Source organism: Mobula hypostoma, chromosome 24 (genome assembly GCF_963921235.1).
Source record: "Mobula hypostoma chromosome 24, sMobHyp1.1, whole genome shotgun sequence".
Classification (NCBI taxonomy): domain Eukaryota; kingdom Metazoa; phylum Chordata; class Chondrichthyes; order Myliobatiformes; family Myliobatidae; genus Mobula; species Mobula hypostoma.
This window is the reverse complement of record NC_086120.1, coordinates 33,985,214-34,002,403: the sequence shown is the minus strand read 5'-3', so window position 1 is coordinate 34,002,403 and position 17,190 is coordinate 33,985,214. Positions and strand designations below refer to the sequence as shown.

The window sequence follows — 17,190 nt, the reverse complement described above, 5'->3', positions numbered from 1 at the left end:
CCAGATGGAGGATTATTCCATCCTTTAGTGATTATTGAGTTGGCAGGAGCTGTCATTGGTTTCCAATATCCTTCCATTTGGTGAACATGGACTTTCAGTATCTCAGTGGGCAAGGCTGAATTGGTATAATGTGAATTTCTGTGTTTAATCATTCGTTCATTATGTGTATGAATGAGTGATCGTGGTCTTTCCATGACCATAATAGCTTTTGGTCATGGCAAATTTTTTTCTACAGAAGTGGTTTGCCATTGCCTTCTTCTGTGCAGTGTCTTTACAAGACAGACAATCCCAACCATTATCAAAACTCTTCAGAGATTATTTGCCTGGCATCAGTGGTCGCATTAGCAGGATCTATGATATGCACCAATTGCTCATCTGAATATCCACCACCTGCTCCCATGGCTTCACAAGACGCTGATCGAGGAGGGGTGGGCTAACCGAATGCTACACCTTATCCCAGGGTAACCTGCACTCTAGCAGAGGGAAGAAGCACCTTATACCTCCTTTGGTAGAGATGTATCTCCATCCTGCCACCCATTTGTATTTAATATATGCCCTCAATAGCAACTATAATCTGCATTTCTGTAGCCTTTTTATGGTAGTAAAAGAATCCAATGCTCTTCACAGAAACACGGGCAAAAAGAACTTTCTCCTGCCTCATTTTTGTATGTTTGAAATCTGGTCTGAGTTCAGATCAACCCTGGATTTATAATACCTCTGTGGTTAGGAAATTGCTCCATTTGTTGGTACTAAGAGCTGTATTGCTACTAAGTAGCAACTTACCCATTGATCTTTGTGATTATGGTGGGAGCATCTGGCTATTGGTGTCAATATCTAAGGAAGAAAGCACTTAACTTGGAATCAGTTCATCTCAGGTACACTAGATTAATTCCTGGTAAAAGGGGATTATCCGATGTGGCAAGATTGAATAAGATTGACCTACATTCACTGGCATTTAGAAGAAAGAGAGAGAGATGTTCACACGATATAGAAGACTGTGAGAGGGATTGACAAGTTAGACACTGAAAATCTGTTCCTTCAGACTGTTTAGAACTAAGGGGCAGGGTATCAATTTTAGGTCGGTAGTTCAGGTCTAAAATACTGGACTGAGATACAAACCAGTCCATCACAGGCAAAGCCCTGCCGACCATTGAGCACATTTACAAGGAGCACAGCCGTAAGAAAGTTGCATCCATCATCAAGGACCACCAGCACCTAGGCCATGCTCTCTTCTTACTGCTGTCATCGGGAAGGAAGTACAAGAGCCTTAGGTTCCACAGCATCAGGTTCAGGAATAGTTCTAACCCTGCAACAACCATGTGAAGGCAGCATGGATAACTTCACACACTTCGACTGAACTGATTCCACAACCTATAGACTCACTTTCAAGGACCTTACAACTCACGTTCTCAGTATTATTTATTTACTTGTTTGTTATTACTCTTTTTACTTGCAGTTTCTCTTCTTTTGCACATTGGTTGATTGTCAGTCTTCGTACGTAGTTTTTCACTGACTTTATTGTATGTATTTACTCTGTCGTGAATGCTTGGAAGAAAATGCATCTCAGGTAATATATGGTGATGTCTGTACATTGATAGTACACTCAGTGGTCACTTTGGCAAAGGTAGTGTAGCAGTTAGTGCGACATTATTGCAGGTTGAGGTGTCAGAGTTCAGAGTTCAATTCTGACATCAACTGTAAGGAGTCTGTCCGCCCTCCCTGTGAAATGCATGGTGTTTTTCAGGGTGCTTCAGTTTCCTTCTGCACTCCAATGGTGTACCAGTTAGTAGCTTAAATGTCAACTGTCCTGTGACTAGGCTAGCATTAATTTGGGGGCAGCTGGAAGGAGCGTTAGAGCCTATTCCACACTGTATCTCAATAAATAATAAGTAAATAGATAAATTAGCTACCTCTTGTACCTAATAAAGCAGCCACTGAGTGTATGTTTGTGGCCTTCTGCTGCTGTAGCCCACCCACTTCAAGGTTCAATGTGCTACACATTCAGTGGTATGCTCTTCCACACACCACTGTTGTAACAGATGGTTATTTGAGTTACTGTCGCCTTCCAGGCAGCTTGAACCAGTCTGGACTTTCTCCTCCGACCTCCCTCTTTAACAAGGGTTTTTACCCACAGAACTGCTGCTCACTGGATGTTGTTGTTTTTTTTTTGTTTTTCACAGCATTCTCTGTAAACTCTAGAGATTGTTGTGCATGAAAATCCCAGGAAATCAGCAAATTCTGTATACTCAATCCACCCTGTCTGGCACCAACAATCATTCCACAGTCAAAGTCAGTTAGATCACATTTCTTCCCCATTCTGATGTTTGGGTTGAACAACAACTGAACCTCTTGACCATGTCTACATGCTTTAAGCATTGAGTTGTTGCCACATCATTGGCTGATTAGATATTTGCATTAACAAGCTGTGCCTAATAAAGTGGCCACTGAGTGTACATTTACTTTGAAGATTGAAGTTTGAAATAGACAGCTTTACTTATCATTATCCTCTGTCATGGAGTCAGAGATAGATACATCTTGGCACACAGGAAAACAAAGGTTATGGGAATTACAGCAAAGCTGAACAGAGAGTAGATCAGGCAAGACCTTGGTCAATGGTCTGATCTTGCTCCTATTTATTATTTTATTAAACTTTTAACTTGAGTTCATCCTAATCTCCTTTTATGCTCACCCCTCCACCCCACCAACATGTTAACTTTTTTGTATATCATGTACTAAGACCCCCCCCCAGTTCCTTTTGTACCATAATACGTAGTCTCCTTCTGATAAAAATACTCATTTGCTTTTAATTATTTCCTTCCAAAGTGGATAACCTCACATTTTAAAGACTGCCAGCATTCTATTGGTCAATATTGTGCCCACTCATTTATAATAATTCTTCTTCATCCCTTCCTCTTCATCCTCCTCCTCCCTCTTGGGATCAAGAGTGGCTTGCTATCATTCCACTTTTAAGGGTTCTGAGATGGCCACTGAATATAACTGAAAAGCATGCTGGTCGGTTGCTTTTGGAAATTTCCATATGGGTCCCGATGTTCCAGGCCATGAGCTTCATAACATAGAGTAAAAGTAGCCCATGTGCGATTTTCTGTTAACATGGGGTAGCCACAACATGGACTTCACCAATTAAAGCATTGATCCAGTGACACTGGGGACCAAAACTTCTAAAGACCAATCTTTGTAGACACTTTGTGTCTTCTTCATATATACTTGCTAATCCAATTATTTTTACAACATCAGCTATTCTATCTTGGTACATTTGAAGACCACTCAAAAATAATCATTTGGAATCTCTAGCAACACACACAAAATACAGGAGGAACTCGGCAGGTGATACGAATAAACAGAATCTGTGCCATTTCTCCATTTCCTTTATCCAAATCATCAATAAAAAATTTAAAAAGTTGAGGTCTCAATCCTCATCTCTGCGGTGCCCCACTTGTTACTGATTACCAATCTAAGAAATGATTTATTTATTCTGAATGCTGTTTTCTGTTAGTTCGCCACTTCCCTATCCACACTAGTATGTTACTCCAACCCTTTGTTCTCTTGCCTTGTGCAGCAAAACTATGGAGCAGAGATTCCCAGGAGTCATTGAGGATTCTGCGTTTTTTCCAAGAAGGTTTTTCTGGAAAATCCTTGAACATTTCCCTCTATCTGTCTGGTAACATCTTCCTGTGACTGAAGTCAGAATAGAGCCACTCAGATCCCACGCAAATAGAAAAGTTTAAATCTTCTAAATAAGAACGAAAGAGTTCATGTGCCTTATCATTTATCATGATAAAACTAGACTTGGTCTGAACTGCCATCTTACTCCACTCCCACTTTGGCAACAGCAGAACCTTTATTCAGTAATTAACATGTTTTATTTTTTATTTCTCCTGGTCTTAAATCTGAACTCAACTTCCATCACTACAATCACCATGGCAACACACACAAAATGCTGGAGGAGCTCAACAAGGCCAGGCAGCATCTACAGAAAAGAGTAAACAGTCATCGTTTTGGGCTGAAACCCTTCTTTGGATTTCCCAGACCGCAGATTTTGTTGTGTTTGTGATACTACAATCACCATGTTGAAGGTAGTATGATTAATTGTGAGTTTTCAGACTCACCATCATGGGGTCCCTAGATGAATTAGGTGAGCTCATTACTTCAGGCAGCTTCAATCCTTTTCAATCCCAACCTCATCACCAGCTTAATGTTTGTGTCCCTGTGGGTTCCTAGTTTCTAGTGAAAAGCGTGCACAGTGTGTCGAGTATTACAAGGGGAAAATAGAGAGTTCCAGAAGGGTGTCTGGTTTATTTGAGGTTCTCATCAAACATTACACATAGGTACAATGGCACACACATGATCAAGAATGTTATGCAGTGACGTCAGGTTTTTTGAGACATAATTCACTCGCCTTAATTTCAGGCCTGCAGTATTTTACCAGGTTTCGATTAGGCTCCACTGGCCCATTTTCAACATGAATTGATTGGAACTAGCATTTTCAAAAATTTCTTTCAGCTGCTGGCTCTAGGTAAACAGCAGGGAAATTTCAAAAGGATCTCTCAATAATAGAAAAGGGGGAGGGGGACAAATCTAGGTAGGGACAATCATGACTTTCCCATTACCAAGAAAAATATTAACATACCTGGAGGGCCTTATCGTCCTCACTGATAGTTGGCTTTAGTCAGTCCCCAGCACTAATTTATATGTAAATCATTGCCTGGATGAGATAACGGCTGCTCTGAATGAACTAAATTATTTATAAATTTTGTGGAATATTTGAAATGTTAGTAAGGATTTTACTTTACATTTGCGATCTTGCATAAATGGTGCTTTAATGAAAGTTGTGGGGGAGATACATTTCTACCAAAGGAGGTGTAAGGAGATTCTTCATGCTGCTGACATGCAGGTCACCCTTGGGCAAGGTGCAGCTCCTTCTTAGCCCCCACTCCCAAATCAGGGTCACATGAAACCATAGGCGCAGGTGGTGGGTGGTCATATGAGCAGCTGGTGCCTATCACTAGTCCACTGATACTAGATAGAATATCTCTGAAGGGTATTAATAATGGCTGGGGTCACCTGTCTTGTAAAGACGCTGCCCAGAAGTCAGCAATGGCAAACCACTTCTGTAAAAAAAAATTTGCCATGACCAAGAACAATCATGGTCACAGAACGACTATGATACTTTATACTTTATTGTCGCCAAACAATTGATACTAGAACGTACAATCATCACAGCGATATTTGATTCTGCGCTTCCCGCTCCCTGGATTACAAATATTAAATATTAAAAATAGTAAAAATTAGTAAATACGAAAATTTAAATTATAAATCGTAAATAGAAAATAGAAAAATGGAAAGTAAGGTAGTGCAAAAAAACGAGAGGCAGGTCCGGATATTTGGAGGGTACGGCCCAGATCTGGGTCAGGATCCGTTCAGCAGTCTTATCACAGTTGGAAAGAAGCTGTTCCCAAATCTGGCCGTACGAGTCTTCAAGCTCCTGAGCCTTCTCCCGGAGGGAAGAGGGACCAAAAGTCTGTTGGCTGGGTGGGTCGTGTCCTTGATTATCCTGGCAGCACTGCTCCGACAGCGTGCAGTGTAAAGTGAGTCCACGGACGGAAGATTGGTTTATGTGATGTGTTGCGCCATGTTCACGACCTTCTGCAGCTTCTTTCGGTCTTGGACAGGACAACTTCCATACCAGGTTGTGATGCACACTAGAAGAATGCTTTCTACGGTGCATCTATAAAAATTAGTGAGGGTTTTAGGGGACAGGCCAAATTTCTTTAGTTTTCTCAGGAAGTAAAGGACTGATGGGCCTTCTTGGCAGTGAACTCTGCTTGGTTGGACCAAATCAGGTCGTTTGTGATATGACCCCGAGGAACTTAAAGCTTTTGACCTGTTCCACTTGTGCACCACTGATGTAAATTGGGTCGTGCAGTCCGCTACTCCTTCTGAAGTCAACAAACAATTCCTTCGTCTTGCTGACGATGAGGGATAGGTTATTGTCTTCGCACCATGCCACCAGGTTCTTAATTTCCTCTCTGTACTCAAACACATCATTACCCGAGATACGGCCTACAATTGCTGTGTCATCAGCAAACTTATATTTTGAGCTTGATGGAAACTTGATGACGTGTCATATAATCGCCCACGCAACATGACACGGCACTTAAAGAATGAATGAATGAAAGTTGATTTCTTAGAGGAAATTACGGGCAAAAAGCCTGTAGATTTCCATCCACTGCAGCTCACTTGTGAAACATTATAAAGTGGTAAACCATAACTCTGAAATCACTACTTCCTACGAGCTCACTTGATGCCAGGAATGGGTGATAGGCACCACGGTAGCGTAGCAATTAGTATGGGGTGTCGGTGTTTGGAGTTCAATTCCAACACTGCCTGTAAGGAGTTTGTATGTTCCTCCCACAATCCATAGACATACCAGTTAGCAGGTTCATTGGCCATTGTAAATTAACCTGTGATTCAGCTGGGGTTAAATAGGGTTGCTGCGCGATGTGGTTTGTTGGGCTGGAAGGGCCTGTTCTGTGCTGTATCTCTACATAAACAATAAATAAGGATTTCAAGTTTTGAATGTTCTTTTAATATAGAATATAGAACACTAAAGCACAGTACAGACTGTTCAGCTCACGATGCTGTCCCCACCTCACTGGAATCAGAATCAGACCAGCATATGTCATGAAATTTGCTTCTTTGCAGCAGCAATAAAATGCAATACATAATAATAGAAATAAAATGTGAATTTCAGTAAATATATATAACATAATTAAATGAAATAAGTAGTGCAAGAATATAAATAAAAAAAGTAATGAGGTAGTGTTCAGGGGTTCAATGTCCATTCAGAAACCGTATGGTAGAGGGGATGAAACTGTTCCTGAATTGTTGAGTGGGTGCCTTCAGGCTTCTGTACCTCTTTTCTGATGGTAACAATGAGAACAAAGCATGTCCTCGGTGATGGGGGTCCTTAATGACGGAAGCCACTGTTCTGAAGCATCGCTCCTTGAAGCTGTCATGGATACTATGGAATCTGGTGACATAACGTACTGTAAGGTCAATCCAGCCTTTCAATTCGACTGAGCCCTCCATTTTTCTATCATCAATGTGCCTATCCTAGAGCTTCTTAAATGCCCCTAATGCATCTTGCTCTACCACCACCCCGGCAGTGTGTTCCATACACCTACCACTCTGTGCAAAAGATTCACCTCTGACATCCTTCCCTTAAATTACCTCCAATTGCCTTAAAATTATGGCCTCTCATATTAACCATTTCTGCCCTGGGAAAGAAACTGAAATATATCTATAGGTCCTCAAAATTTTGGGTGAGGGATCTTTCCATGGAACCTTTCATTGAATGGCCACTTCAAATTGGCAAACTGGGCTCGTGCTCAAAACAATAAAACAAAATGGTTCAACTTTCATGACACTGGCATCTCTCCGAACCTCATTTGGTCTTTCACTGAAGGTCAGTGAGTTAACAGAGACAAAATTTTAATATGGACACACTCAAAATGCTGGAGGTATCCAGTGGACCTGTCGGCATCTATGGGAAAGAGGAAACAGTTGACGTTTTGGGCTGAGACCTTTACCCTTTCTGATGAAGGGGCTCAGCCCAAAATATTGACTGATTACTCTTTTCCATAGATGCTGCCTGACCTGCTGAGTTCCTCCAGCATTTTATGTGTGTAGCTTTGAATTTCTAGCATCTGCAGATTTTTTTATATTTATAGGGACTTAATTGCTGTCTGACTGTTGCATTCACTCAATCGTCTCCACCGGTCACATGTTCCACTTGATATGCTAATTATACAGTCTGTTCATTGGCTTTAGTCTGCAGGGGAAAGATACATGCAAATTTTATACCACTTTTTACTTACACATTGTGAACATCTTAGGAAAATGAAAAAAATCAAAAGCAACACATATAAAATGCTGGAGGAAATCAGCAGGTCAGGCAGCATCTATGGAAATGAATAAACAGTCAATATTTCAGGCTGAGACTCTTCATCAGGACTGAGAAGGAAGGGGTAAGATGCCAGAATAAAAAAGTGGGAGAGGGGAAGGAGGCTTGCTGGAAGGTGATAGGTGAAACCAGATGGGTGTGAAAGGTCAAGGGCTAGAGAAGAAAGAATCTGATAGGAGAGGAGGCTGGACCATAGGAGAAAGGTGAGGAGGAGGGGACCCAGGGGGAAGTATAACATGTTGCTCCTCCACCCTGAGGGTGGCCTTATCTTGGCGCACAAGAAGAGGTCATGAACCAATGCCTCGGAATGGGAATAGGAATCGGAATTGGAGTTAAAATGCTTGGCCACTGGGAAGTCCCGCTTGCGGGAGATGGTGCTGAGTTGTTCGATAAGGCAGTCCACAATTTACGACAGGTCTTACCAATATCGGGAGCACCAGACACAATAGACAACCCCAGCAGATTTGCAGGTGAAGTGTTTCCTCATCTGGAAGGACTGTTTGGGGTCCTGAACAGAGTTGCGGGAGGAGGTGTATGGGCAGCTGCAACACTTTGCAGGGTTAAGTGTTGGGAGGGAGATTAGTGGGGAGGGACAAATGGACAAGGGAATCACGGAGGGAGCGATCCCTGCGGAAAGCGGAGGGTGGGGATAAAGATATGTTTAGTGGTAGGGGGTACATGGGGTGTCAGGGAGGGGTAGCACCTCTGGTGGGAGAGCATGTCGCGTCCTTTTCAGGGCGGTTAGTCCACCTTTGGTCCCCACCTGGCACTCAGCTCTCACCTGTGGCTCCCCGTAGCTGTTAGCATGCGACAGCGGCCACACCCCGGGCAACGGCTTCGACAAGCCGGCTAAACCAGGTGAGGGTAGCCGACGGGTCTCAAACCCTCGGTGAGATAGGGAGTTGTCTATCCCAGCATGTGAAGACAAACTCCAGCGGATTGAGCGGACGAGACCAATGGAAGGTCCAACGGTCAAGAAGGCGGTCTCTGCAAGCATCGCAGAACGTGTAGGGCAGGACAAGACACAGAAGACGTCCTGGTCATCCACTGCGCCTAGTCCCATCTCCAGCCGTCTAGACTCTGTCTTGCCACTGGATCCAGATGGGAATTGGGAAGAAAGAGTGAGGCTGTCGCTGCGCAACTCTCCCTCACTTAAATCCAAATCACGCGCTAGTCTCGACACCATCATTATGGTGTCGAGGTCCTCTTCGACGTCAACGATGGACGAACAACAACAACAATGTTTAGTGGTAGGATCCCTAATTTTATTTGATAATCTCAGGACTCTAAGGTGAAAACAGATTCTAGAAGATATAGAATTGCTCTGTTTCCCCAGTCAGGTAGAACACAATAATGTAGCAATGGGCTGGAGCTCAGGTGCTGGATCATCTGATCTCCTCTGCTACTGGACTCAAGGGGGAGCAGCCACAGGCTGAGCCGAGGAGCTGGATTACACCAAGTCAGCTCAAGCGTCCTAATCAGAAATACTGTATGTTGCATAGACTCAAAGTCGGTTGCCTGAGGTTAACTTGCTACCTGTGGCCCAAGTTACTGCATTACATGGCCTTTAAGTTGTTTAGTCTCACACAACTACCAAAGGGTGGCACAGCAGCGTAGTGGTTAGCACAACGTTTTACAGCACCAGCGATCAAGGGTCAATTCCTGCCACTGTCTATAAGGAGACTGTACGTTCTCCCTGTGGCCACGTGGGTTTACTCCGGGTGCTCTGGTTTCCTCCCACGTTCAAAAGATGTACAGGTTAGGATTAGTAAGTCGTGGGCAAGCTATTTTGGTGTCGGAAGCACGATGCAAACATGGGCTGCCCCCAGCACATTTTACGGACTGTTCTGGTCGTTGACACAAACAATGCATTTCACTGTATGTTTTGCTATTTGGAAGTACATGTGACAAATAGAACTAATCTTAATCTTAACAAGCAGCTGCGGGGGAATGATGGGAATGATGGTAGACACAGTCAGTCAGTCAGTGGGCGCCGTCCTGAATCTGGGGTTGGCGGCTATGCACTTCCATCTTCTTCGATCTTGCGACAGCACCAAGTACAGCCTCTCCTCCAGTTTGTTCTCGCTGGCCGCCTTGGCACCACTCACCGAACTCGAGCCCAAGGCCGTGTCGGCCTCCAGCCGCGGCCGCTTCTTCGAGCTCAGCCCTGCCTTAGGCGGAGGCCCTGGGCTGGTCCAGGCACACGGTGCAGCACCCAAGTTCATCATGTCTCTTCTAACTAGGTGCATAGCATACGATTCATAAATACGTGGTGAGGCTTTAATCTCTTCCACAGAAGATGGCCGTTGGCTCACAAGGAGCTCATCCGCCCTTTGTCAGGTCTTGTATTTTTTTTAGTCCTGCTGGGTGTCCTCACACCCTCCTCACCAGGCTAAGTCCGGTGGGGGAGCCGGCCCAAGTTGCCGACCACTTGACCACGGCCCCCGGCCGAGTGCCGGGCACCCGCCCCCCGCCGAATCTCTCTGAGTGCCCGGTGCCCGACCGAAAACCACGGTCGAGCGGCCGGCAACCAAACCCAGTTCGATAAAAAGCAACCTGACCTATTAAAATATTTCTGTGTAGTGTGGTTGAGTGATCTGAGGTGTTGGATTAAGGCTCTAGTCTCTTCGTGAGTGTGGGTTTTAATCCCACTGCTGCCAGTCACCTTTTGTACTGTAATGTTCTGTGTTCTATTTATGTGTGAGGGAAGGGTTATTTGGTCCTAGATTAGGTTAAGTGGTTGGCACAACATCTGGGGCCAAAGAGACTGTACTGTGCTGTAATGTTCTATGCAACTCCAATAAAGTAGTATTCACAGCTCAAACCTAGGTGTATTTCAGCACAGAACTGCCAGCATAAGAAACATTAGATTCAGGGATCCATAGAAGTACCAATGCTCAGATCTACTAGTCCAGCACCGTGAGGTAACAGTATGTTGCAAGATATATAATTATTGCTGTCATTATGTCTGCAAAAGTCCAAAATAATCATTTTACTAAGTGCTTGCTCCATAACAGGCTAGTGAAACCCATCCCCCAAGAATAATTTTCTTTGAAAAGCCATAATTTTGTACTTTGCATTTTCCCTGGAGAACTTCAGGTTCAGTATCAGACAATCAAAATCAGGTTTAAAATCACCAGTATACGGCATGAAATGTGTTGTTTTGTGGCAGCAGTACAGTGCAATACATAAAATATAATTTAAGTTACAATATGAAATAATACAAAAGATCGGTAGTGCAAAAAGAGAGAAAAGATAGTGAGGTAGAGTCCAAAGATTCATGGATCGCTCAGAAATTAGAAAGTAGAGGAGAAGAAGCTCTTCCTAAAGCATTGAGTGTGACTCTTCAGGTTCCTGTACCTTCTCCCTGATGGCAGGAAAGAAAAGAAAGCCTGTGCTGAGCAGTTGGGACCCTTATTGATGGATGCCTCCTTTTTGAGGCATCCATTATGCTTTTCGAGGTATACTTGGCTCTGCAGATATCTTAAACTGGCATAATCACGAGCACTATGCTAGATGCTCCTTGGCAGTCTGTCTTCGTTTGCTTCCACTCAGAGTGGTTATGGTTAACCATTGCTAACACCACAGTCCAGAAATAGTTGAGTATCTCCATGGAGATATTAACTCAATCAATGAAGCATCAGATAATATATTGCCGGTAGTTTTCGTACCAATCTTTTCCCCCCGTGACTTTATGTGAAATGGTACCGTTCAGCATGGGTCCGGCGGGTGAGAAAATGATGTGAGGTAATTAAGCAGCCCACACTGAATTTAAAATGTTACACCTGATTAGCTTTTCCCTTTGTGCCCAGGCGATTCATCAGCCGAGACAGATAAGACTTGCCAAGCACAATCAGGTCATCCAGTGCCTGCAGCAAATGCACTTCCGAATGCTATCAGGTTGCATAAGTGAACATGCAGTTAGTGCACTGACCCAAAGCACCAGACATAGCAAGAACATTGCAAGGGTCTTGAAATTCCACTGCCCCAGGAAAGTCATGTGATGTGATATTTAAGGGGAACTTCTTCACTCAGAGGGTGGTGAAAGTGTGGAACGAGCTGCCAGTACTTTATACCATACACTTTATTATACTTTATTGTCGCCAAACAATTGATACTAGAATGTACAATCATCACAGCGGTATTTGATTCTGCGCTTCCCACTCCCTGGATTACAAATATTAAATATTAAAAATATTAAAAATAGTAAAAATTAGTAAATATTAAAATTTTAAATTATAAATCATAAATAGAAAATACAACAATGGAAAGTAAGGTAGTGCAAAAAAACCGAGAGGCAGGTCCGGATATTTGGAGGTTGAAGTGGAACTGGTGGATGCAGGTTTGATTTCAATATTTATGGGTAATTTGTGTAAGTACATGAATGGAAGGGGTATGGAGGGCTAGGTAGAGTAACTAGATGGACTGAAGGGCTTGTTTCTGAGCTTTCGAGCTCAATGATTGTATGGGCAGTAGGAGAGTGTGTGTTTCCTGCAGGGCTGTGTGTCAATCAAGGTGTGAATATTAAATCTCATGCAGAAGAACCTGGTCTCCTAGTCACCTTGGTTCCCTTTCTACTCCTCCACAAGCTCTTTCCGTCAAATCCATGTAATAGACAGTACATGGTTTCTTTTAATGAGGGGTAGCCACTGCACACAGGCAACTTTCACCCTTCAACATGAATCTCAAGTCTCCCATTAACAATAGAATCAGCAATAGACACGGTCTCTGCCATCTTGACTGAGACAGGAGATTAACCAGTTTAAAGAACGGGGTGTAACTACTGTCTTTCATTCATGTACCTATCAGTGAGTCTCTTCAACTCCCTAGTGTATCTACCTCTACCATCACCCCTGTTTCATGCACTCACCATTCTCTGTGTAATAAAAGCCAACCCTGCCATCCCACACCCCCATACTCAACAGGACTGATGCCAGCCCTGCCATCCCACACCCCCATACTCAACAGGACTGATGCCAGCCCTGCCATCCCACATCCCCATACTCAACAGGACTGATGCCAGCCCTGCCATCCCACACCCCCATACTCAACAGGACTGATGCCAGCCCTGCCATCCCACATCCCCATACTCTACAGGACTGATGCCAACCCTGCCATCCCACACCCCCATACTCAACAGGACTGATGGCAACCCTGCCATCCCACACCCCCATACTCAACAGGACTGATGCCAACCCTGCCATCCCACACCCCCATACTCAACAGGACTGATGCCAGCCCTGCCATCCCACAGCCCCATACTCAACAGGACTGATGCCAACCTTGCCATCCCACACCCCCATACTCAACAGGACTGATGCCAGTCCTGCCATCCCACACCCCCATACTCAACAGGACTGATGCCAGCCCTGCCATGTCACACCCCCATACTCAACAGGACTGATGCCAACCCTGCCATCCCACACCCCCATACTCAACAGGACTGATGCCAGCCCTGCCATCCCACACCCCCATACGCAACAGGACTGATTAAGTGTCTAGGTCCAAAAACTCAACTGTTTATTCCCCTCCATTGATGCTGCCTAACGTGCTGAGTTCCTCCAACATTTTGTGTGTTGCTCTGAAATTCCAGTATCTGCCTACTCTCTTGTGTTCATAGTTGCACCTTCTTCTGGAGGAGTAATCCAGAAGAGGAGCAGCACTGTTCATAGAATGAACATCACTGTCAGAACGAGCTCAGAACCCTCTCCTGTGTAACTGGCTGACAGTAACAGGAATCCAGTACACTTCAGTTATCGGTACAGAGGTCCCAGCTTGCAAAGTTTCCAACAAGGCTAAAGTGGACTTCTAATCCATGCTAGAAAAAAATCTCAGGTCCACATCTAAAGGGAGACAAACGGATCCTCCTGTTATCTGTAAGAAGTTCTCCCCATGAATGCCAGTGTTTCCTCCCATATTCCAAAGACATGCAAGTTAAAGTTAGTAAGCTGTGGGCATGCTGTGTTGATGCTGGAAGCGTGGTGACACTTGTGAGCTGCACTCCAGCACATCCCGTGACTGTGCTGTTTGTTGACGCAAACAATCCATTTCACTTTCTGTTTCAATGTTTCGACGTACATTTGACAAATAAAGCTAATCTTTATCTTTATCTTTGTAATTGCCTTGGTCTTTATGCTACACCAAAAGTGTTGTTTAAATGCAGAAGTTGCTTTTATTGTCTCTTCAGTAGAATAATAAAAAACCGAAGTAGAGCAAGAAATACAATTTGCTAATTGTTTATAAATTCCAGTGGCCTATCTTGATTATAAAGGGTGAAACTGCTGATCTAATAAATGTGTATTTCATTGTTACCTGGAGTCGTTCAGTTGTGTTGTCACCTGCACCGTATCTCTCCTCAATAATGGCTTTGATTTGATGGGCTTCATACTGTAGCTGTTGACGAATTAAATCCATGTGCTTTGAAACCTGGGAAAGAAAACCATTGAGATATGCTTCACAACCAAGCCAATGATATTCAAGTTCCAAGACACAGTTTACAAAAACTGTAATTCTATTTGCGTGGATTCCGGTTAATTGGGCCATCGGTTAAATGGGGCAGTCGCTTATTTAACTCTTAAAGAACAAGAACTAATCAAGAAAATAGTAGGGTTCCCTTCATTTATTTAGGACATTTTGCCGCTTAATTGGGCCAGGAAGCTTTTGCCAAAAAGTTTCTGACTAGCGTAGGTTGTGTGCACTTCTGTGGCCATTAGACACCACTCCGTGCTCAGAGCGGACAGTTTTTAAGTAGTGCCAATTGCATGTCTAAATAGTGTGCGTTTGTCTCTAAAAAGCAATGTTTTTTGTCGCTGATAGTTGCCAAGAAACAAGCAGTGAGACAATTCAGAACTGTTTTGCTCTCAGCAGTTTTAAGCATTCAGACTTGGAGAGGCCAGAAATTGCTGGGAGTAAAATTGAACCAATTTCACTACTTCAACAAGTTAAGAACTACAAAGAATTTGAAGGTATCAACAATCATCTTGAATGTTACAATGAAAATTAAGAATTGAAAGATGCAATCATCAAAGCATTGTATGAAGGCAGTGCATTATCTGCACTAGCTGATTACATTGATTTTATTCATTTACAGTCAATCAAAAGAACACAGTGGTATACATTGGATAAATTCCTCCATCGATAGCCATCAGGAACTAATACACTGTTTTATAGTCTTGGTGATGATGACGTCGACGGTCTGAGAGGCCAGCACCAGGCATTTTCATGCCTTACAAGGTGCGGATCGGAAGGCTGTGTGGGACGCCACGCCGCGCACAGACAATTCGTAGTATTTTTCTTTATTTTACAAGGTCAAGTTGCGAGCTCAACACTCAACCTGGCACGGATAGAAAGCGTACTCGGGAGCGGCCCGACTGGATTCGAACCCGGGAACCTCCGTTCCGGAGTCCGGCGCTGATGTCACTGCGCCACCAGTCTTGGTAGTATTCTAATTTGTTCTGTATTTCATTTAAATACATAACTTATGACATAGTTAAACCACAGTTTGACTTTTTTATACTTTTTTAATTACTACCATGAAATTTCAACTAATTGAGGCAACCATTTAATTGAATCAAAATGTACTGGTCCCAGTGTACCCCAATTAACCAGAATTTATTGTATTTAGTTAGAGGATGTGGCTATCATTGGCCAACATTGTTTACCCCTGACTATTGCTTGCCCTTAATCTGAGGAGCCAGGTAAGAGAAAATATTGTTGATAACTCCCAAGTAACATGATGGTCAGACCTAGTAAGTTTGTTAGATTACTCAACCGAGTAACATTGGTAGTTTTTCTTCTCTCAAGGACATAATTGAACTTGATGGGTTTTTTTATAATAATTTATTAGTTACATAATGAAAGATTTAAGATTAGCTTTATTTGTCACATGTACAGCATGTGTATTTTTGCAGAATACTGTGCAAAAGTCTTTTACACACACACACACCCACACCACACACATATATATAGCTCGGGTGCCCAAGACTTTTGCACAGTACTGTATTTGTCAACGTGGAGCAGGGAGCGAGTTTGTAAATCAGGCAAGAACAAAGGTTGTTGGGATTGCTGAGGATGAAGCATCATGGGAGGAGTGTGGGACAGTGGCAGAGAAGGAGTGACAAGGGTAGGTGGTGGTGTGGGTGCTGACACACCCAGCCCTGAGACACCAGGCAATGTCATTTACTTCTAAACAGTTGGTTTATTGATTATTGCAGAATGTCTCTCTGGTGTTTCCTGTTCCCTCCCCTCCCTTCCCCTTTTCCCTACCATGATTCCCCTCTTCCTGCTCCCTTCCCACTCTCAGTCCACAATAGAGACCCACATCAGAGTCAGGTTTATCATCACTCACAATCGTCATGAGATTTGTATTTTATTTTACTCAGCAGTAACAATGCAATACATGAAATTACTACAGTACTGTGCAAAAGTCTTAGGCATCCTATTCATATCCATGTGCCTAAGACTCTTGCACAGTACTGCACATTAAAACATTAGGTGACATGTGTCATTTACACCAATAACCACCACAGTCTAATTATTGCTATGCTTCCAGCACCAACATAGAACGACCACAACTAACTGACCCTAACCTGTACATTTTGGAATGTGGGAGGAAACCAGGGAACCAAATGGCCACTGGGAAAATAGACAAAATCCTTACATAGCAGCTGGAATTGAACCCTAATCACTGGTGCTGTAAAGTATTACGTTAACCACAACACTACTGTACCACCCTGTTCCTCTTACTGATCCTAATTTCTAATTCTAATCACAGTTACTGATACATACTAGTTTTTACTTTCAAATTCATTTAATTGCTTAAATTTAAATTCCCCAGTTGCTTTGGCAGGGTTAAAACTCACATATCCAGCTCTGCGCACCCCCACTTGTCTGAAAACTTAATCACTGTGCTAGCATACCAGTGGAGATCAGAGGGGGTCAAGGGTAGATTTAATAGAACTGTTCAAGTGATGAAAGACTTTGATTGAGTAGATACTGAGAAAATGTCTCCCGCAGCAAGGTTGGTAACCAGAGGACAAAGTTTTCAGATAATAGGCAAGAAAACCGGAGAGCGATGAGGAGGAAATCTTTTATTCAGCAAAATCTCATGCTTTGGGTTGTACAGTACTTCATAAAATGGTGGAGGAAGACAATTCAATAGGAGTTTTCAAAGGGATTTGGAAAGAAAAAAATTGCAGGGTCTGGAG

The 17,190-nt window shown here is 43.3% G+C and overlaps 1 protein-coding gene across 1 annotated transcript in view; it reads right to left on the bottom strand.

The window, feature by feature from the left end:
* Positions 1–17,190, bottom strand: part of apc2 (APC regulator of WNT signaling pathway 2) — a 244,093-nt gene that overhangs the window by 78,133 nt on the left and 148,770 nt on the right. Inside the window, exon 6 of the mRNA XM_063032030.1 lies at positions 14,297–14,410. Coding sequence (XP_062888100.1) covers positions 14,297–14,410 — 114 coding nt within the window. The remainder of the gene's footprint in view (positions 1–14,296; positions 14,411–17,190) is intronic.